The sequence below is a fragment of the Macaca nemestrina genome, chromosome 16 (assembly GCF_043159975.1).
Source record: "Macaca nemestrina isolate mMacNem1 chromosome 16, mMacNem.hap1, whole genome shotgun sequence".
Taxonomy (NCBI): domain Eukaryota; kingdom Metazoa; phylum Chordata; class Mammalia; order Primates; family Cercopithecidae; genus Macaca; species Macaca nemestrina.
In genome coordinates, this window is record NC_092140.1 from 98,003,708 (window position 1) to 98,027,583 (window position 23,876).

The following is a 23,876-nucleotide window of genomic DNA, read 5'->3' on the forward strand; positions in this document are numbered from 1 at the left end:
TCTGGCAAAAATCTGGAGGTTTTACTTTCTAAAAAGGGTGAATGAGAGAAGCTCGAGCCTCAGGGATGCCAAGCAAACCAGAAGGTGAAGAGCTGAGGAGTGCTGGATGACACCCTATTGAACAAATGCTTTCCCTCTGTGTGGTTCCCAAACCTGGCTTACCAGGCTTATACCACAGACAGTAGCGGTTGGAAGATTCTTTTCAGTGGATGCTGACCTGTCCAAGACAAATGACAATACTTGAGAGTCTACCAAACACAAACAAAAATCATGTATAACAACATCACACTGCTTTATGATACAGAAAGGTTCAACATTCTATAATCCCTGCCCTCTCACAGGCTTCCCATTGGCTTTTTAGGACCTTATTTTTAATACGAATGGGCAGCTAAGTATCAGAAATCTTTTGAGGAGGAAACAAAACAAAACAAAATAAAGCAAACTCTTGATTCCTATGAGATACTGCAGGGAAAACGGAACAAAACTTAAAACTAAGACAAACACCAACCACCAGTAAAAATCTATTAATTGACGGCCTCAGAGAAATAAGAATTAGATGGTACAAGACAAATATTCAGAAAACAGAATTGTTCTTGGAAAATAAAAATATGATAGCAGAAATTTAAAAATTCAAAGAATTAGAAAAAACCCTTTAATATAATTGAGATAACTGCCCAGAAAGTAGGACAAAAAAAATTAGAGATATAAAACAGAAGAGAATATTTGAAAATCAATTGCAAAGGTCTAACATCTGAGCGATGAGAATTTCAGGAAGAGAAGTTATTAAAGAAACAATGAAGACCATGTCCCAGGACTGAAGGACGTTAAGTTTCCAAGATTAAATGGGTTCACACCTGTTAATCCATCATTATGACTCAAAACCCACACCAAGGAACATCACTGTGAATTTCTGAACAGTCACAAAAAAAAAAAAAACAAAGAAAAAACACACCAAAAGCTTGGAGGAAAGAAAAGATTTATAAAGAAAACGGCTTTGAATCTGCCTGGAAGTTAAAAGGAACAATGCTTCAAATTCTGAACTATCATCACTATTATTTACCTATGTACTGAAAGTACCCACTAACACAATCACTCAAGAGAAATTAGAAGTATAGAAACTGGGAAGGAAGCTATCATTATTTGCAGATGATATAATTAAACACCTGGGAAACTCGAAGAGAATTTACTGAAAACGACCCAAACAGAAGGTACCAGAGCATAAAATTTAAAGAAATCAAGAATTCTCATATACACAAATAACAAGAAGACACAATGGGGGAAATTTTCCTGTTTATAATAGCAACAAGATGAAATACCTAAGAACACACACTCAGTATGCTATAACTATATAAAAAACAACTTAAATACTACTGAAGAATACAAAGTAGACATCAACAAATAGAATGACATACCATGATCTTGGATAAGATGACTCAACATCTAAAACCACAAATGTTCCCAGAGTTTAAACATGATAAACAGGCTATCTTCCCTATTAAGAAACCATCAGGTTTATTGGTTTTTTGTTTTTTTTTTTAACTAAAGCAGCTGATTCTAGAATTTGTACAGAAAATTAAATAGTATTAGGAAAATAACAAAGTGGTGCCCAATAAATGGAAATGGGAAACAATACTGCTAGATTTCAAAATTCAATTTCATGACTGAATTAAAATAGTATGGAAGAGGTGTGGCTTCAAACCAGTGGGGAAAAGCTAGATTGTTCAACTATTCAATAAATAGCTTTTGGACTACTATGTAGTCTTGGGGACAAGGGGAGATGGACTTACACCTTACGCCCGATACAATTTCTAACTACGTAAAACATTTTTAATATGAAGAAACGAAACCACAAATGTTCTGGAAAAAAACCATGAAATAGTTCCCTCGTAATCTTCGAGTAGAAAGAAGCTTTCTAACTATGATTCAAAATCCAGAAGCATAAAATAAATTTGGAGGCCGGGCGCGGTGGCTCACGCCTGTAATCCCAGCACTTTCGGAGTCCGAGGCGGGTGGATCACAAGGTCAGGAGATCAAGACCATCCTGGCTAACGCAGTGAAACCCCGTCTCTACTAAAAATACAAAAAATTAGCCAGGCATAGTGGCGGGCATCTGTAGTCCCAGCTACTCAGAGGCTGAGGCAGGAGAATGGCGTGAACCCAGGAGGCGGAGCTTGCAGTGAGCCGAGACTGGGCCACTGCACTCCAGCCTGGGCGACAGAGCGAGACTCCATCTCAATAAATAAATAAATAAATAAATAAATAAATAAATAAGGTCAATTACAGTACATACACAGATGTCTCCAAGGGTGGGAAATGAGCAGTCAAAAAAAAAAAAAAAAATCACAAAAAGAGTGAATCTCTTTAGCTCTTATATATCAATAAGAAAGACAAGCAATCCAACTGAAAATAAAGATGGGCAAAGGATACGAATTGAACAGGACATAAGAATGGATCAATAGCACAAAAGAGATACTCAAACATGCTCGTTAAGAGTAAATAGAACATAAAACTGCATTTAAATTCAATTTCTCACCTACAAGGTTGACTACAATCTAAGAGTTTGAAAAAAGTATTTTGGTGAGGCAGTCTCATGAATTACACACAGGTAAATATTCTCCAATAGCTATGAAATTATTGTGATGTACCGACTGACCTAGCAATCACAATTGGCCTATATTTACATATATATAAGATTAAGTATGCACAAGTTAGTCCCTACAGTATCGCCCACCCTAGCAAAGGGCTGAAAACAGCCCAAATGCCCATCCATAAGGAACTGGGGAAATATACTATAATATATCCACAGGATATACTACTACCAGGCCATAAAGTGTGAGGAGACACACAGCACAGTGGATAGGAGCACACGCTCTGGAACCACACTGTCTAGACTAGAGTCCTGGATCATATACTTATTAATTATGCAACCTTTGTTCAAGCTATTTAACCTCTCTATGCTGCAGTTGCTCTGTTAAATAGGAAGAGCAGTGGTAACTCCATCACAGGGTTGTTATGAGGAATAAGTTAGGGCATATTTGTAAACTATTTTGAATAGTGCTTGGCATATACTAAACATATATAAAGATTTCTAAAATACACAGTTATGACAAAATATACTGTATATGGTTTACAATTTTTATATATTTAAAGAGGGAGGGGATAAGAATATATAGTTGTATTTGTAACTCTGGAATAATACAGAAGAAACTAAAAATATAGACAGATGGGGGCAACTGGGAATAGATATTGGGGATGTCAGGAATGAAAGAGAGACTTCTACAGTTTTCACTGCAAACTTTTCCTACTTTTTACTTTATTCATAGACAATCTATTTTAAAAATTTAATTAATAAAAATAATTTCCTGGCTGGGCGCAGTGGCTCATGCCTGTAATCCTAGCACTTTGGGAGGCAGAGGCAGGTGGATCACCTGAGGTCAGAAGTTCGAGACCAGCCTGGACAACACGGTGAAACCCCATCTCTACCAAAAATACAAAAATTAGCTGGGCATGGTGGTGTGTGCCTGTAATCCCAGCTACACAGGAAGCTGAGGCAGGAGAATCGCTTGAACCTGGGAGGCAGAAGTTGCAGGGAGGCAGAGGTTACAGAGAGCCGAGATCGCCCCACTGCACTCCAGCCTGGGGGATACAGAGAGATTCCCTCTCAAAAAAAAAAAAAAAAAAAAGGGTAACATTTCCTGAGGACAATCTAGAATTTTATATGCATTCACAGTATCAATAATGTGTGAAAGTAGAATAATGCCATTTTCAAATTTGCAAGACTAAACTCACGTTTTTCAGGAAGCTACAAAGACATGCTCCACTAAGTCCAAAAAAAATAAATAAATAAACAAAGAAAAAAAGCAAGAAACCAGGGTATCCAACACAGAGAGATAATGAGAATTCCCAGATAATAGTGAAGGGAAGTTCCAGTTCTAAAGTGTAAGCACGTGCAGGCTTAAAGTGTAACCAGCCCATTTAGGAACAGGAAGGGTGGAGGATCTAGAGCCAATTCTCTAGGTGGGAGGGAAAAAAAGGAACTGATACATTACCTATTTTTGACCATATGGAAAGGTGTTTTGTAACACTAAATACAGAATTCAACTCATGTGTGCATGTGTGTGTGTGTGCACACATGTGCACGTGTGTAGGGAAGAGGATGAGTCATTACCTGAATTATAGATGGGGAAAAATCAAGAATAGAACTATAAACATACACTTTAAAGTAAAGAGATAAATGCTAGAAGAAACAGCCAAAAGAGTTTATTAAAAATGGTTTAACATATATTATGTTCTCTTCATTTAGAAAAATTATTAGGGAAAACATTAAATGAGTCTTTTGATTTTGAAGAAAAGCAAGTGGACTTCAATTTCATGGTTTAAAAAAAAAAATCCCTCAAGCAGTAGTATTTATCTCTCACCTATCTCTATTAACAAATCAAACATTCCTGAAATGTAACTTACACTACAGTCATAATAATTGCAAATTCGATTCTACCTGTCTTTGACAGTTATGTAGTACAAACATCAGCTCTGCTTGTGTACATATGGTTAACATTAACTTACAAATGAGGTGGAACTAAGTGACAAATAGTGTAAAAGGTAATGCCTTTCCAATGCCACTGATATGATGGCTAAAAAAAGTATACTTTAGGCCAAGCGTGGGACTCATGCCTGTAATCCCAGCACTTTGGGAGGCCAAGGTGGGTGGATCACCCGAGGTCAGGAGTTCGAGACCATCCTGGCCAACATGGTGAAACTCCACCTCTACTAAAAATACAAAACTTAGCTGGGTATGGTGGTGTGCACCTGTAGTCCCAGCTACTCGGGAGGCTGAGGCAGGAGAATCGCTTGAACCCGGGAGGTGGAGGTTGCAGTCAGCCGAGATTGTGCCATTGCACTCCAGCCTGGCGACAGAGGGAGACTCTGTCTCAAAAAACAAAAAACAGAACAAAAGAAAAACAGTGTACTTTAATAGAAGGTGAGAGGCATGCAAAAATTAGAGATTTCTCAAGTATTTAAACTGACCAGGGTAAACTGATATGAAACTTCTTCCTCAAAAAGAAGATAGGGTAGAAGTAGTATTAGTCATAAAATGTGCCCTCACATGCAAACCACAAGAGATTTCTAACGCAGCATATTTTCTGTAAGTATACATGTGTGTAAAATTCATAAGGACAGCCACACCTAGGCTGTTGTAAAAATAGCACCTTAACAGCTAACACAATCTTAAGGTCACTTCACGTAAGAATTTTTCTCTCTTTCCAAATAAAACCAGGCATACTTATTCTTATTATGCAAAATAGTGCTCTCGATTAAAAATATATTGTAAAATACTGTAAATCCTTACTCCGGCCTCTCATTGATTGTTCCCAATTTTGCTAGGAGCCTAAACAGTCTTCCATTTTGAACCTCCTATAAAACATTTTAAAAAGAGAAAAATGTTAATGTTCCAGATAACTGAACATAAAAGCCAAAATTTACAAAAACTGGTAACCTGTACCAATATTACCTTTAAACGATAAATCCTAACACCCCCACCTTTTGGTTATACTTTTAAACAAACACAATATGTCCATTGCATTTCATAATGGTACTCAAGAAGATTATGGTACTGTCCATAGGAATTGGAAAAGTAACTTACATGAAAAACCAAGATTTTTGTCACATGACTGTAGCTAAGCCATGAATGAAAAGAACAGTGTCCAGAGGACATAAGAAATTAAAATACTACACATTCAGTGCCAACAAAAATATCTGCAATCTTAGCAAATAAGGCATTATATTTAGTACAATGATTATTTTGTGTATATTTATATACACAGATGCAAGTTGTGTGTACATTCTTTTAATTACACTCTTTACTGGCCAGGCGCGGTGGCTCACACCTGTAATCCCAGCACTTTGGGAGGCTGAGGCGGGCGGATCACTTGAGCTCAGGAGCTGGAGACCAGCCTGGTTAACACGGTGAAACCCTGCCTCTACAAAAAATACAAAAATTAGCTGGGTGTGGTGGTATGCACCTGTAATCCCAGCTACCTGGGAGGCTGAGGCAGGAGAATCACTTGAACCCGGGAGGTGAGGTTGCAGTGAGCCGAAATAGCACCACTGCACTCCAGCCTGGGTGACAAAGCAAGACTCTGTCTCAAAAAAAAAAAAAAAAAAAAAAAAAAAAGTTACACTCTTTACCTTTGCAAGGTCTTCCTCTATGACATCATTTCTCATTTGAGCAGCATCCAATTGAGTATAAAATCGAGCACCAATCATGGGCATGATGTCATTTACACTTCGCATCCTGTTTTGGTCAGTCAACAAATACCTACCCAAGATAAAAGAGGAATTACTTGAATGTCCAACACGCAATTTAAAAAACAAGATAACCCACAAACACATAACTGTTTCAGCGGCCATCATCTTAGCACACAAAATTTTGAAAACATTTTAATTCATGCAAGTCAAGCTCATTCTTAAAGCTTAAATATTACATTTCATTCCTCTGGAAAATTGTAAGAGCCAATGGAGAAACAGTAAACATGTCTCTTCTCTACATTTTCACTACTATGGAAATGAGAAAGAAAAGTGAAGTAGGGTTTCACTTACCCATTACTATTAACAAAAGTGCGAGATGAAAAGAGTGTTACAGGTCAGGTGCAGTGGTTCACACTTGTAATCCCAGCACTTTGGGAGGCCAAGGCAGGTAGATCACTTGAGGTCAGGAGTTTAAGACCAGCCTGGCCAACACAGCGAAACCCTGTCTCTACTAAAAATACAAAATTAGCTGGGCATAGTGGCAGGCGCCTGTAGTCCCAGCTACTCAGGAGGCTGAGGCAGGAGAATCAGTTGAACCCAGGAGGCAGGGGTTGCAGTGAGCCGAGATGGCACCAACGCACTCCAGCCTGGGCAACAAAGCGAAACTCCATCTCAAAAAAAAAGGAAACAAACAAAAAACAAAAATAAATTAAGAAAAAGAAAAGTTTTTTGTGTGAGAGAGAGTGTGTGTGTATGACAGAGTCTTGTTCTATTGCCAGGCTGGAGTGCAGCAGTGTGATCTCGGCTCACTGCTACATCCGCCTCCCAAGTTTAAGCGATTCTCCTGCCTCAGCCTCCCGAGTAGCTGGGACCACAGGCATGCGCCACCAAGCCCAGCTAATTTTGTATTTTTAGTGGAGACGGGGTTTCACCATGTTGGCCAGGATGGTCTCGATCTCTTGACCTCATGATCTGCCTGCCTTGGCCTTCCAAAGCACTGGGACTACAGGCATGAGCCACCACACCCAGCCAAAAAAGAAAAGATTTTTAGAAACTTTTTTGAGAGGACTAAAAGGGGGTGGGTGAGGGGTGTGGAGCTTTTCCTGTTGCTCTTCAAAGATTAATTTTCAAAACTAAAACTGGGTTTTCAATTTTGCTAAATTGAATGAGCCTAACTTTTTAAGAAGCTGTCCTCTGCTCTAAAACTTAATTTACAAGGTATCATGACACACTCATTTCTGAGAAATGCAGTAACACACAGCAGAAGTAACCAGTTAAATTTCTTCTATCATTAGAACAGTGGCAGAAAATACTACATATTTCAAGGGCTACCTGTTAGAACACAAAGATTCTCAATCATCTATTGCCGCTTATTCTATAGGTAAGCTATTCTTGCCCTTTCTCATGAAAGCAGCCTCCTACTCCTTCACTCTTCTGCTTATAATTCTCTTATTTTCTTCATAGGTCTTATCACTACCTGAAAATATCTCACTGGTTTTTATGTTTATTTACTCTTTATTCCCATTAGGGTGTAAGCTCCAGGAGATGGGAATTTTGTTCACCTCATTCAAAGTATCCTGTATTCGGCATATACTAGTCATTCCTTTTTTGGATAAATGAATAGTTACACCCATGTGAATAAACTACATCTTAGCAATTCATCTGTAATTATGGACCTATTTGTACCCTGCTAATCATATTTAATGTTACTACAGGCTATGTGACTTTGGCAAGTTATTTGATCTCTGTGGCTCAGTTTTGTGTCTCTAAAATGGGAGTAATAATGGTACCTAATTTATAGGGTTATTGGGAGAATTAAAAAAATTAATTCCCATCAAGCAGTTTGAAAGGGCCTGATACATGGTTTAATTACTCCATCAATTTTAGTTTGTGGTTATTATTAAAGTATGGCTTTTTTGTTTATCAATTTTTTTATTAAAGAAAATTTCAAACATTTATAATACTAGAAGAGTAATGTAATGAGTCTCCATGTATCATCACCCAGTTTCAATTATTATTAACATATGGCTAATTGATTATTTTTATGTCCTCTATTCCCACTTCTTTAAAAAGGAAAATTTAGAGATTATAACCTGAAATTATTTGAGGCATCCTAGGTATTTGCAAACTAAGGCTAGGAATCACTGTTGTGATCATAAATAAAACAAGTATTTTTATTGAAAAGATAAATCATCGTATTTGAATTTGATTATGAATACAATCCAGACAACCACTGGCTTCTAGTGCTGTCACAAGCAGGACATGTATGCCAGTGTAACAAACAACAGGTGGGCAATCCCACCCTCCATCCCCCAATTCATACCCCAGGGCTGGTCCAAAAAGAAACTGGATCATCCAGGGCTACACAGAAAGATCAGAAGGGGCAGCTGTAAGCTAAAAGAGACTGTTGATTAGCACCTCTTCTCTAGCACAGCTCATAACTGTAATCAAGGTAGTGGTTGCCCACCCTCTGGGATCTCTCAGTAGTAGCTATATCTTAGGGAGAAGTCCTTCTGTGGTGACAGTAGTCCACAACAGGTTTCTCTTAAGCCAAATTAATCTCAACTCCATACTCAAGGATTCTCTGGAATCTTAAGACACTGGAGCATAAGCCTGGGGGGTCTCCACACAAATGCTTTCCGGAATGGGTGTTTTGGCCAGGGTACATGACTGGATTGCACCTGAGGCTTATTCATGATGGCTTTCACACTCTCTAGAGCAGCACTATCCAACAGAACTCCCAAGATGAGGGAAATATTCTATGTCTGTGCTGTCCAATTATGTTATCCAGTAATTACATGTGGCTGCTGAGCTCCTGAAATGTGACTAGTGTAACTGAAGAAGTAAACTTTAAATTTCAATTAATATCAATGTAAAAGGTCACATGCAGCTAGTAGATACCAACAAACTTCTACTGGGTACCCTTTGACCAAATGTTTAAAACATCAGTAACTAATTTAAACACACTGGTTTATCAATTTATCTAAGAAATATTTATTTTGCAATAAAAATAAAGAAATAAAGTTTCTGTTTTGTTTGATTTTAAATAGTGGGAACCAAAACAATCACTTAAAACAAAAAAAGCTCTGTCTTATCGCAAATAATCATTCTATACAATTTATCATATATTAAAACTTACAAAATCAGATTCTTCAGGTCAGAGGAATAGTTGATTGTCACCAGTTCCATGGCTTTCTGTAAATTCTCTCGCTGAATTCCTGCCAAAGAGTTGCAAGCCAAAGCCAACACAACTTTTCCTAATGATATCAGATCTGCTTGCTGACATGAAAGAATAAACATCTTTTAATTTTCATTTCATAGGTACTCATTTCATACACTGATACCACTGCCTAAATGGAAAAAGCATCATTATAAATAAGCTGCAGGCAGGGTTCTCAAACAGCGGTACTCCTCAGAATAACCTGGAGCTTATTAAAAAGATGACTTCTGAGCCTCTCCACCAGATTTCTCACTGGATGGGTCCAGAAAACGGCTCAACATTTCTAAAGCACCCAGGTAATTCTGATGAAGGTAGTTCTAGGTCCACGCTTTAAGAGACTTTAAGCAATTCCCATGCCAACTACAAATTGCCATTTTTAAAAGTTTTTCTAACTTTTTTAATTTAAATAGAGCTAATATTCTTCTCTATTACAACAAATTTAAGGTTACTATACATTTGATTTGCTACAACCACTGTAACTTAAGACACACACTTTTCTCATTTTCTGTTACTCCCAGAATATAGTGTGAATGTGAAGGATTATCTGAAGAAAAGTTATCCTGTTACAAACATTAGCATTAACCAGATTTTAGAGCAAATTCTCTAGAACATCAAAAATGCTACAAACCTCAATGAATGACATCCCATCTATCTTTGTTTCCAAATAGACTATTTTTACTCACACTATAACAGATCTTTAAGCTCTGGAACCACCAGCTGCTTTCCTAAAACCTCTCCCACTCAAGATTTACCCTTATGAGGCTTTCCTTCTAAAAGGATTTTCAAAAGACAGCTGTCTGAATTAAGTCCTTTATCACCTATAACTCCAGAAACAGTACGGTCATCCCAAGTGGCCCTGATTGGTAGGAAGCTATCAACAACTACATGCCTTGGAGAATGGAACCACCTGAAGCAATTTCTACAACAGACATTTGCAGATCTTTAAAATCTGAGAACTCATCTAAATTATTAGACACATGTTCATTTACTGAGCGTTAGTTTATTATAAGGAATTTTCAAGCCTAGCTGTACATTATCATCACTTGAGGAGCTTAAAAACAAAACCAAAATCATCTAGTAGCCATCCCCTCATCTCAGTTTTGGCATCATCAGTCTGGGATCAAAATCTAGGTATTGATATTTTTCTAAGCTTCCACAAATGATCATGATATGCAGCCAGGATTGAGAACCACTGGTTTGTTGGAATATTTGTAACTTTAAGGCAATCATTAGTGAAATTCTAGCATTATATGGTTATCCTTAACAACACCCTACCCAAATAATGAGTAAATTTTAACATTAAACTCCATTACTAAAATAACATTTAAAAGTTCATACTAAAAAATTTATCCAAAACTAGCATTTGTGAATCTGACACTGAACAGGAGATAAGGAGACAGACTGATTAGGTAGACAAACTACTTCGAATCTATTAGAAAAGATCCAAAGATTCATGCCAGAAAACTTTGTAAACTTCACTGGTGGAAGAGTCAGGAGACAAGAATGGCAGGAGGGAAGCTGGCATGGGAAGGAGTACTATTACTGTTGCCATCATTTCTGTTCGCTGGAGGACACTGTGATGAACTCCAAAAAGAACGCCTCTCAATCACACTTTAGATCAAGTAAAACATTCCAAGTTATATTCATGAAATTATAGAAATCTCAGCCAAAAGAAATCAGTGCATGTAAATGCCAACTATAAATTTCTATGGGCGATTCAATCCAAAGTATCCAGCAAAGCACAGCAAAGACTGTGGCTGTTTATCACATGTTTGAGCAGCAGATATCAACACAGTCTTCCAGCTCTTTGAGCAGCAGAATTTTCAGTTTGTTCCACCCTGAACTGATGCTGTATTAAGCCTCCCTCCCAGAATATTCCATTATTCTCTATTATGAGACAGAAAACCAAAATGGTCCAAGAGAGCTGAAGAACCAGATGGTTTTAAAAAATAACAATATCTGAGGCCAGGCGCGGTGGCTCAAGCCTGTAATCCCAGCACTTTGGGAGGCCGAGACGGGTGGATCACGAGGTCAGGAGATCGAGACCAACCTGGTGAACATGGTGAAACCCCGTCTCTACTAAAAAATACAAAAAACTAGCCGGGCGAGGTGGCGGCGCCTGTAGTCCCAGCTACTCGGGAGGCTGAGGCAGGAGAATGGCGTGAACCCGGGAGGCGGAGCTTGCAGTGAGCTGAGATCCGGCCACTGCAACTCCAGCCCGGGAGACAGAGCGAGACTCCGTCTCAAAAAAAAAAAAAAAAATAACAATATCTGATTTTCAGTACATCCCACCACCTCTCTAAAGCGGACTCAAGGTGAGAACATCCGCTTTTAGAAATAAAGTACACGTGTGACCCAGTCCAGATTAAATTAGAGGTTTTTTTAAACAAAAGAAGTTAATAAAATCTTAAGAGAGTTTCACACCATAAAACTCAGTAACTCTCCTTTCCTTATTTCTCAGCTAAATAATTTTCCATTTGTTATTTTGCTTCTTACCTCCATCTGGTTTTCCCCCCATTTGTTGAATTCAGGAGATTTGCCCCCCAACTGATTTTCAGTTTCTTCCTGATTCTTGACTTCTTGATTTCTTTTTCTGATTCTATCTATGGCTCTACTTATGTCCATTTTACTCAAAGTCAGTCTCTATTCACGTGTCTGAAACAGACTATGAAAAATATACTACAAGAAACAATGCACTCCTCATGTATCCTCTTCTCTGTAAAATCACACTCCCCCTTTGGAACTATCTTTCATTCTTTCCTATACCTTACTATAATAAACTATATTAAAAAATCAGCTACACATATATACCCAAAAAAAGAAAGCCTGATATATATCCTTCAATGTTGAAAAAAAATAAAGAGGTGATAATTAATTGAAGGTTGCCTGATTTTATGAATGAAGGCATATCCTGACTTACAAATATTAATAAGTTGCCCTAAATGCTTACATAAACTTGGTTGTTTAGAACTCAGAGATTTTTTTCTTATGAAAAGTTTTGTTTTTCAAGGTAACTACACAACCCATAACATACCTGAAAAGGAACCCTATTGAGAAAAGAATGAGGAGCATATGCAGTTTTGTTTTTGTTTTTAATGCAGACAGGGGTTTCTAGATACTTACATTAGAAGATGATGGTACTGCTCTAAAAATGTGTAATTTTCCTTCAAAAATTTAATATTATCTGCTTGGATGTATATCCAAGTGTATATAATCTCTAATATTTTAAAAGTCAATAATCTGTCACTTTGGAAGCATAAAGATCATAAAGAAAAATTAATCAGAGCCAACTAGTTAGGCACTAAGTATAAGAAGATAAGAATGACAGTAGCTAAGAAACAACATCTCCAGATAAGAAAGAGGCAGCAAATGCCCTCAGGCAGAAGAATACAATGCGGCTGTTGGGGGAAAAAAAAAGAACTAATCACCTTCCTCCCTGTATTGCCCACTAGATGTTGCTATCAACCAGAACAGCTTGGCTGCTGCTGAGGTTAGATGGGCACAAGCAGAGGGGAAGGAGGATGTGAAATGTCTGCAAACAACCGAATGCAATGAGTGCCTGCAAGTCTTTGGGACTGCACTGTCTGTGGTTTACCAGCAAAAGAGATTGATACATGAACTGAAATACTAAACAGTGATTAGACTCTACTTCTCATTTTATCCTTTTTGTTCTAAAATTCTATCAGTGAATTAAAATCTTCTTCTAAAACTTTAAACAAAATAAGTTGAAAAGAGAAGAGCAATAAGGTGTTTCTCCATGTAATTAAGAAATTATGCCTTAGAGCAAACCTTTGTCAGTTAATAAATGTTCAAAAAACTCAAAAACTTCTTATACACAAAGAACTAAAATTGTCTTAAAATCACAGCTGCCTATCCTAATGTGAAGCATTCCAATACAAACTGAATAATCTATTTACTTTAGTTTTGTTACCTGCGGAGTAATCAAGGCAAACGCAACTATTCCTTCTCTGAGATGGAGTCTCGCTGTGCTACCCAGGCGGGAGTGCAGTGGCACGATCTTGGCTCACTGCAACCTCCGCCTCTGAGGTTCAAGCGATTCTCCTGCCTTAGCCTCCCAAGTAGCTGGGACTACAGGTGTGTGCCATCACAAACCTGGCTAATTTTTGTATTTTAATAGAGACGGGGTTTCACCATGTTGGCCAGGCTGGTCTGGAGCTCCTGAGCTCAAGTGATCTGCCCACCTCAGCCTCCCAAAAACGCTGGGATTACAGGTGTGAGCCACCGCACCTGGCCTAAAGCAACTGTTCTTAATGCTTGAAGAAATACGTTCTTATTATTCAATACTTTATCATTTAAATCAGGAAATAAGAAGCAGCAAAATAGCTAAGAAACATCACGAGGCCTAAATCAACACTAATAAAATGAAGTCAGACAATAATCAAATACTAATAACGTATAAGAAGTGAGTGATATGTTCTGACTAAATTTTAAAAATTACTTAGAAAATGGCAATCCAACAACAAACCTCTGAAAACATTTCTAAAATTTTATGACTGGTAGTCAGACAAGTGTTCTAAAAGTAAAAATAATAGGTGTAATTAAAGGAGTGAAAAAGAAGGGTGTCATTTAATATAGTCCATTCATTTGATGAGTCTGTTTTAATCTATCTATGCTTAGGACATGTTTCCTAAATCACATAAATACATTTTCATTTTGAACAGTTAAGAGTCTGACACTGTCATGAGGCCGGGCACAGTGGCTCGTGCCTGTAATCCCAGCACTTTGGGAGGCCGAGGTGGGCGGATCACCTGAGGTTGGGAGTTCGAGACCAGCCTCACCAACATGGAGAAATCCCATCTATATACTAAAAATACAGAATTAGCATGGTGGCGCATGCCTGTAATCCCAGCTACTCAGGAGGCTAAGGCAGGAGAATGCTTGAACCTGGGAGGCAGAGGATGTGGTGAGCCGAGATCATGCCATTGCACTCCAGCCTGGGTAACAAGAGTGAAACTCCGCCTAACAAAAAAAAAAAAAAAGTGTCTCTGACATTGTCATGAATTCCCTTTATTCCAGCCTACAAGGGCTCTACACTAAATACATCATAATGGTTAAGAAATACCAGCCTGGGCAACATAGTGAGCCTCCATCTCTGCAAAAAATAAAAATAAAAAAAATTTTAGCCAGGCACAGTAGTGCACATCTATGGTTCCAGCTACATGGGAGGCTGAGGTGAGAGGATTGCTCGGGTCCAGTTCAAAAGCTGCAGTGAGCTGACCGCACCACTGCACTCCAGCCCAGGTGACACAGCAAGACAGAAGCAAAAGAAAAGAAAGGAAAAGAGAGAGAAAGAAATAAAGAGGGGAAAGGAAAGGAAGACAAGAAAAGAGAGGAAGGGGAGGGGAGATACATGTTCAAAGTCTGCACAGAGACTACCCCAAAATAAATCAAAATCTAGGCTTAAAACACTGAAATACTTTAAAATGAACAAAATTTGTATTTAATAAAGGAAAACAAGTAAATATTCATTTTAATTCTTACTCACCTGGTACTGAGCCATCAATGCCAATGGATTATTATTTTGACTGTTATCAAATGTTAAAACATCAAAAACTCCAACACAATTTACTCGCAACCTTTAAGGACCAGATAATTTAAAGAAAATAATTAAAATAAGTTTTTTAAAAATTGCATACTCATGGAAAAGTAACATTTCCCAAAATATTAGGAAGGATCTCAGAATTGAGTTTAACTTCCAACCTACCCCACACCACCTCCACCAACCACCATTTTGGAAATGGGAAAATTAAGGCTCAGAGATATCAAGTGATATACCTACAGCTGTAAAAGTCAGAAACGGACAAAGCCAGAACTATAACTCACATCTCTTGACTAACAGGTCAGTGTCCTTTTCACCATTCCACGCTGTTTATTAGTTATTCATAAAAGAGAACTAGTTAGCTTTCTAACACTTGCAAAAGATGTACCAGACACTGTTCTAAGCATTTTACATGACTTATTCAAATCTCTCAATAACTTTTTGAGGGGTACCTCATAAATAAGCAAAATGGAGTTAGTAGTACACTTGTCTAATAAGGTTGTCGAAACACAATTTGAAGAAGTAACTTGTTCAACGGCATATCAATAGTAACTATCAGAGCCAGGATATGAACTTAAATAACTTGGTACCAGATCTATAGCTCTATGCTATGCAGCCCAAGACAATCTCAAAATTACAGCAACTCAAAACTCAGGTGAAGACAACACTGATAACTGGACCAGTTGTTCTCAAAGCATGTGACTCAACAGCAGCAACGGCAACATCTAGAAACTTGTTAAAAATGCAAATTCTTAGGCCCCAGTGCAGACTTATGAATGAAAAACTCTTGGGGTAGGGCCCAGCAAGCTGTGTTTTATAAGTCCTCCAGGTGATTCTGATTCATGCTAGAATTTGTGAACCATGGTGCTACATAGAAAAGTTGTACTGATACTATCTTTATATTCCCCTAACCCTAACCACATATTCCCTAACCTTTCCCAAGATTTTTGGTTAATAATCAGGCATTTTATTCAGAATTCAACATTTTTTTTTAAAAAAGCTTACAAATTAATTCAAAGTCATAGAAGTTCTTCTGGATGGAATATATGCAAGCAGAATTAAAACAATCATGTTTTGTTTACTAAGTTGTCAAAGGTAAGATGCTCAATAAAAGAAACCAAAACTCAAAATGCTAGTACCTTGTTTTGCCAGTTATCAGAATCTTTGTTGGATCCATAACTCGACATGCCAAACCTGCTGTATGAATGGTACGCAATGCAGAACTTAGTTGGACAATATATGCCCAAATAAGAGATTCTGGCAATAATCCAGCATGTTGCCTGGGCAACGGTCCATCATGTTGACCTATACAGCAAAGAAATCCAAAAAATGACATCTTAATCAACTAAAAGACTAAAATATTAAAACCAAAATTAGCAAAGATAATTCATGTACACTCATGGCACAACATGTCAATTTATATATGTGTGTGTATGTATCTGTGTAATTTAAGTTTAATCTATTGCCCAAAGGTTCCTGTCCGAGATTATGACTTTTATATTGTTACCAGCAACAGGGCTCTCACTGAAATGCTCTTTTCTGTAACCACATAATTACTGAATAAAAATTATTTAAAGTAAGAATTTATATTTAATTGTTAACCAAATAAATATAAAAACAGAAACTGTAGAGGTTATTCCACTTAAAATGTGGCTGGCTAATCCTACCCTGTATTATTGTTTAGGCATGTGAGAGCTGTTCATTGTGTGGCTTGATGAAAATAAAAGTCTCTACCATCACTTATGGCGAATGTTCGTTTTCCTTATACCACTCGGCCCCCTCTATCACAAAGGTGTATTCTATTAACTCATTAAGTGGTTTTTGATAATATTTTCTAGGTCATTGTTAATATATTGTAAATCAGTAGAAAAGGAGACATATAAATTTAATCAAGATTTTGTAATTATTCCAAGGAATATGTCCTTATATTCTTTTCTTTGTGGAAACAGTTTTGCTATGTTGCCCAGGCTGATCTCCAACTCCTGGGCTCAAATGATCCATATTTCTCAGCCTCCCTAAGTGCTGGGATTGCAGACATGAGCCGCTACGCCCTGTCGACCTTATATTCATATTGTTGTAAAACAACCTTTTGTGAATCAGTTATAAAAAGCAACATAATTAAATGGTTAATTATGTGCTTACAATAAATAACAAATATGTACTTATGGCTTGAAATAAAATTTCCGGTAAGCAGCACATACAAAATTCAAAAATAATTATCTCTCAATTTGGACAGAAGATAATACACTCTGGAAATATGTGTAAGACGACTCAAAAAAATGGCACTGGTAACAAATGCCAAGCCAATCTCAAAAATGACTATCAATCGTTTAAATGAAACTATTAATAAATGTAGTAATAAGGAAACAGAGTTTTTACAGCAAACATATATATAGTGCTTACTGTCTGCCAGACTCTGTTCTAGTTGTTTTACTGATACAGACTCATTCTGAATCTTGTATCAACTCCATATGGTATGCTATTCTTCCCATTTTCTAAATTAACATATTTCTTATACTTTGCTATTTTTTTCATTTGTGCTAAGATAATAAATTACATAGTATAGGAAAATGGTAGGCTTTTATGCATGTATGGTATGGTTAGGGAAGTTACGACTACTCAAACAATACTTTAAAATATTAAAAGGACTACTTCCTATGAAAATGTAAACATTAGTATATTAATCAGTGAACACCAAAAACAGAATAATTACGATTAAAAAATTACTGGAAAAGAATGCTATAAAACAGTGGGTCTCAAAAGAAACCACTCCAGCATTTGGCAACATCTGGAGATATTTCTGGCATTACAATTGGGGTAGAGGGGGATTGCTACTGGCATTCAGTAGGCAGAACCAGGCCCTTCAGTCAGAAGAGGCCACTATAAACATTCTGAAATGCACAAGACAGCCCCCACAAAAATAATTATCCAGCTCAAAATGTCAATACTGCTTAAGTTGAGAAACACAGTTATAAATTAAAGCCAACAGTCATTTCACAGGTGTTACTACCAAAATAAATTGGAGCAACAACTATAGTCATCTATAAGAAAAGTTGTACCACATCCCCTTCCACAAAATTACGCATGTGTCTACAGATGACATAGCAAAAGGAAAAAAATGACCACATTCTATGTTAAATGTGAAACAGCCATGTAACCACAACTTTCTTTTTTCAACTGTCAGAATGCAAAAAGCGAAGTAACAAGTAAACAGAAGTAATCTATTTTTGTCTATAATTAGAGTCTTTAAAGAGAGTTGCAATCTGAAAGATACTAGAATATGGACTCAAATCTTTCTCCTCTCCTCTTTAATTTTCAAGTCAAGAAAATCTTAAAAAGATTAAAAAGCATAATGTGATGCTTCTTTCTTGCCCCCAGAGACTGAGACCTTCCCCAAATACATAAATTAATGAATAGAACATCTCAAAATGGATTTATTTTTCTCTGAAATCATTTACCCTTTAACACACATTTGTTAGACTTCAAGTATTCTGGTTGTTTGCAAAATCTCAATGATAAAACAATTCTTTAAGTATATATTAGAAAGGGGCAAAAAATAAAATATTCCATGTTTAAGGAAAAGTTACTTAAAATTCTATTTTGAAACCTTAGATTAAGTAATATAGAATCCAACCTTCAAACTAAAGCATTTGTTTAGGGAAATAATTATCTAAAGAACAATATAGTCATAGTAGGAATCATTAAATTATATTGAGAGAATATAAAAACTATAGGGAAAATACAATAAAGAAAAGATGTAATATGATATAAAATGTTAAAACAAAAACAAAACAATGCAAACGGAGATGAAAACAAAACAAAGCAAGACTGGAAAGAAATGTACTAAAAGATTCATAACGGTTGCACTTAGGCAGGGAAGCCATAAAGACTGTTCCTAACTAAGCTATTGAATTTTCCAAGACACCTTTATTAAGAGAGCATTATAATTTTAAAAGAAAAACATTTTAAAGAGAAAAACAATTTTAACACATTCCCAGTTATTTAAATATCTGATATCTATGTGAGTCTTCAAAAATCTACCTTATCTTAGTAAATATGCAAAATACATTATATCCTAACTTCTTGACCATCAACTCCATTTCTTTGACATCTTTCTTTTTGAAATGTGATATGGTTTGGCCATGTCATCCAAATCTCAACTTGCATTGTAACTCCCAGAATTCCCATGGTTTTGTGGGAGGGACCTGGTGGGAGATAACTGAATCATGGGGGCAGTTTCCCCAATACTGTTCTTGTGGTAGGGAATAGGTCTCATGAGATCTGATGGTTTTATAGGGGGAAACCCCCTTTACTTGGCTCTCATTTGCTTTTCTTGTCTGCTGCCATGTGAGATGTGCCTTTCACCTCCTGCCATGATTTTGAGGCCTCCCCAGTCACAAAGAACTGTAAGTTCATTAAACCTTTTTCTTTTGTATATTGCCCAGTCTCAGGTATGTCTTTATCAGGAGCATGAGAACGGACTAATACAAAATGCAACAGTCTTTAAACTAAATGATTACAGGGAAAAATGATACATATTTTAAAGTAGAAAACTACTCTTCCACAGAGCAAAAGCATTAGTCAAAATATAGTTTGCCTGTATCTTTTTCTTACCCCACTTTCTCTTGGTGAAATAGGCATCAGCATTAGGGTCATTAAAGTGTCTGCTCATCATAGTTTCTCCTCCAGCATGGAAATCATATGCAAACACAAGAGCTTAAAATAAAACACAAATACTCATTACTGAAAGCTGGCTTCAAATAATGAAGCTCACTAGCAAAAAGACAAATTACAAGTTACTCACAGGGCTCGGCAAATGCTTTAGTGGTGAATACTTCACGCAAAGTTATGATATTTGAGTGTTGAATTTTCTTCCACATGTCGACCAACACCATGCACTTTGTGTTAACAAGACGAAAACCTGAAAGACAATTTTTCTACTACAGTAAACTCTAATTGACGTCTCCTTCATATTCTATCAGAAATGGAAAGAAAATGCCATATTATACATTGCTCATGAGGTACTAATTTCCAAATAAAAAATTTCCATTCATATGTTAAATAATATATTCAAGAAGGTTTGAATAATCTTAGCCCCAATGATATGATTATAAAAGAAGATAACTGATCTTCCTTACCATGTATCCTCCGAAGGCAATATGGCAGATCATCTTTGCTATTTACAGCTTTGTAGCAAGATGTAATATACCCAAAATTACTTGATTTCTGTATCCGGTTGGGAGGTGGCAGTGGTTCTAGAGGAAATAGGCTATGGTAGCTGTCAACCTCTGTAGGAACTGCTAGAGTAATTCATAAGAAGACTTGAAAATACAGACATTCATAAATCTTTCTCAAAAATATAGAAGAAATCATATTTACTATAAACGCCTTGTATATCACAATGTGCTCTTGTATTACAGAATAAACATAACAATTCCATAAGACAAACTAGCTTCAGTATCAATAAAAATAGGCATTATAATATGACAAAATAACCAAAGAACAACTAAAGTTCATGCATTCAAAAACATTTCCTTTTATAGCACAATACAAATTTGTTTCTCAGAAATAATTTTTATAAACAATTTGAGTTATCACTTACAGATAAATTTTTCTAGAACAAACATGTTATCAGGTTTATAATCAAAACGACATGTATTTTTTAATGATTCAAATACAATCATGTTTTCCAATTGAACACCAACTTATACTTTTGACTTTGTTAACTGTCTTGAATGACTTCGGAATGCTCACAATATTTTAAGTGAACGGAAGATAACCCAACATGTAGTACAGCCATAGTAAACTAACTAGAAGAAAATATAGCAGATGGCATCAATGGTAACCTTTTAAAGGGAGGATTATTATTCTTTTCTTTACATTATTTGGTATTTGCCAAATGTTTTATAATATACATGTTTAACACTATTTTTAAAACATGGTATTATGTCTGTTAAAAAAAAAAACCTACAAACAAAAACAACTGATAATTTTTGACCTCTGACTGGTAAGAAACACAGATGAAATCCTATTAAGAAAACTAATTCCAGAAGACAGGCTCAAAATGATCCTTCCTCTGCATTTGCCAAATACTTTATGCTCATTATTTCTTAGTTCTCACAACAATCCCATGAAGTATAATTCCCTATTTCAAAAATAAAGATAATAAGGATTGCATAGCTGAGAGAGAAAGGTAGGATGCAAACCCAGGACTTTTTGATTCTATAATCATAATCTCTACATGGCATTTGGGCCATAATGAAAAACAAATGTAGAATGATTAAAATGTCATCAAGTGGCATGTTCTACTTAAATAAAGGCAGTATACTGCCATGTGTCATGACATGTGACTACAGTCCTAGCTACTTGGGAGGCTGAGGCAGCAGAATCACTTGAACCCAGGAGTTGAATTCAGCCTGGGCAACATTTAAGACCTTATCTCTTAAATAAATAAATAAATAAATAAATAAATAAATAAATAAATAAATAAAATAAAAGCAATATAATGGAAGAATACACACAAGTGAATACAGTTGTAACTTTTACTTTTGTGCATTTACCTAGTTTGTATTTGAATGAACACTATGTCCATAAGGAAGTCAAATGATAAATTTTGCTTTCCAGCTATTTCATTTATTAAGGAGCACTTAATACAGGATTAATTTCAAATCAGTAAAATATACTGAGCACCTACTATGTACTAATGAACCTAAACTAAAGAAATATACATTCTTACCCTCAAGAGGCCTAGAGAAAAATAAAGAACACAGATTTATATAAAACATGTAAGAGGTAAAGTCCCCATTTAAGAAGTACAATTCGCAATGACACTGGTTCTTAAACGTCAGCACCTGTCACAATCACCTAAAGCCTTGTTAAAACATAGTTTGCTGGGCCCCAATCCCTGAGTTTCTGATACAATCTGAAGTGGGATCCAAGAACTTACAATTCTAACAAGTTCCTAAAAGTCAATGAAAATGAGGCCTCTGGTTAAGGAATCATACTTTGAGAGCTAATACACTATGAAAATACAAAGAACAGAGCAATTCCCAAGGATATTAGGCACTCGTTTGCTATGGGGTTGCTAGTAAATTATTACAACTTACAAATCAATGGTGTTTAACTGATATCCCTTGGAAAGCAATTTGGTTCTATGTACTAAACTTTAAAACCACTTCTACTTTACATTTTCTTTCTGTCTTTTTTTTGTAGACAGAGTCTCACTCCGTCACTCAGGATGGAGTGCAGTGGCACAATCTCACTGCAACCTCCACCTCCCGGATTCAAGCGAGTCTTGTGCCTCAGCCTCCTGAGTAGCTGGAATTACAGGTGGGCGCCATCACACGTGGCTAATTTTTGTGTTTTTAGTACAAATGGGGTTTTACCATGTTCGCCAGGCTGGTCTCAAACTTCTGACCTCAAGTGACCCACTCACCTTGGCTTCCCAAAGTGCTGGGATTACAGGTGTCAGTCACTGCACCCGGAGCTGTTTTCTTTTTTATATATTTTTAAAAGAGCATCAGTTGATCAATTATGTACATTTTTTATGCTTAAAAGTAGAAATAATTATAAAAGTATTTCTGAATTATACTGAATCTATATATACATCAGTTTAGAAATATTTGAAGTATTTCTTCTAAGGAAAAAAATATTTCCTACAGAAGAAAAAAATTAAGTAGATGAATATGTTCCTGCACTGTAATTCATGATGCCAAAAACTATATGATCAAGTGTCAAACGGTTGAACCATAATGTAAACAAATGCTAAGCATGAAGGGATAGTCAGAAACATAGGGCGGTGTTTGTTTGAAAATGTCTTAAGTTAGGCCAGGCGCGGTGGCTCAAGCCTGTAATCCCAGCACTTTGGGAGGCCGAGACGGGCGGATCACGAGGTCAGGAGATCGAGACCATCCTGGGTAACACAGTGAAACCCCGTCTCTACTAAAAATACAAAAACTTAGCCGGGCGAGGTGGCAGGCGCCTGTAGTCCCAGCTACTCGGGAGGCTGAGGCAGGAGAATGGCGTGAACCCGGGAGGCGGAGCTTGCAGTGAGCTGAGATCCGGCCACTGCACTCCAACCTGGGTGACAGAGCGAGACTTTGTCTCAAAAAAAAAAAAAAAAAAAAAAGAAAATGTCTTAAGTTGAAAATTGTGTGCGTACTGATGAATGATGTAAAGTACTCATGGATAGCCGAAAGAGAATGTGACAAAAAAATTTTAAATATTTTATCATCACTGCAAATGCAGATAAAATTAGTTTTTATTTTTTAAAGTATTTTAAAAGTAGATAAAATGCATTCATTTATATTTTACAATAGGAGTTTTAGAGTTCTGTTTTAGACATATAAGTTCTTAATTTATTTGAAGTTGACTTTTTAATGTGGCTTGAGATAATCACCCAATTTTATCTTGTCAATATAGAAAACCATTTTTTGTGGTCAAGCACAGTGGCTCATGCCTGTAATCCCAGCACTCTCAGGAGGCTGAGGCAGGTAGAGCACTTGCGTCCAGAAGTTCAAGACCAGCCTGGGCAACATGGTGAGACCCTCTCTACAAAATATACAAAAATTAGCCAAGTGTGGTGGTGTACACCTGTAGCCCCAGCTACTTGGGAGGCTGAGGTGGGGGAATGCTGAAGCCCAGGAGTCAGAGGTTGCAGTGAGCTGCGATCACACCACTGTACTCCAGCCTGGGTGACAGAGCAAGATGCTGCCTCAATCAAAGTTTATTTTTTTAATTAAAAAACCAAAAACCATTTTTCCAATGCTTTCTTTTCCCCACTGATTTGCCACCTTTATCACAGAACATGTCTGGGCTCTCTGTAATCTGTTCCATTAATCTGTCTAACCC

General features: G+C 36.7%; 1 protein-coding gene across 3 annotated transcripts in view; it reads right to left on the bottom strand.

Annotated features, from left to right (window-relative positions):
• The window catches only part of LOC105490196 (poly(A) specific ribonuclease subunit PAN3), a 161,074-nt gene that overhangs the window by 8,114 nt on the left and 129,084 nt on the right, over window positions 1-23,876 (bottom strand). For 2 of the 3 annotated variants that reach the window (XM_011755596.3, XM_011755598.3), the window contains 8 exons: window positions 20,165-20,326; window positions 19,831-19,947; window positions 19,641-19,742; window positions 16,166-16,331; window positions 14,973-15,063; window positions 9,386-9,525; window positions 6,187-6,316; window positions 5,348-5,412 (listed from right to left, as the gene is read on the bottom strand). In XM_011755596.3, coding sequence (XP_011753898.1) covers window positions 5,348-5,412; window positions 6,187-6,316; window positions 9,386-9,525; window positions 14,973-15,063; window positions 16,166-16,331; window positions 19,641-19,742; window positions 19,831-19,947; window positions 20,165-20,326 — 973 coding nt within the window. The remainder of the gene's footprint in view (window positions 1-5,347; window positions 5,413-6,186; window positions 6,317-9,385; window positions 9,526-14,972; window positions 15,064-16,165; window positions 16,332-19,640; window positions 19,743-19,830; window positions 19,948-20,164; window positions 20,327-23,876) is intronic. The other variant, XM_011755597.3, reaches the window with a different exon arrangement.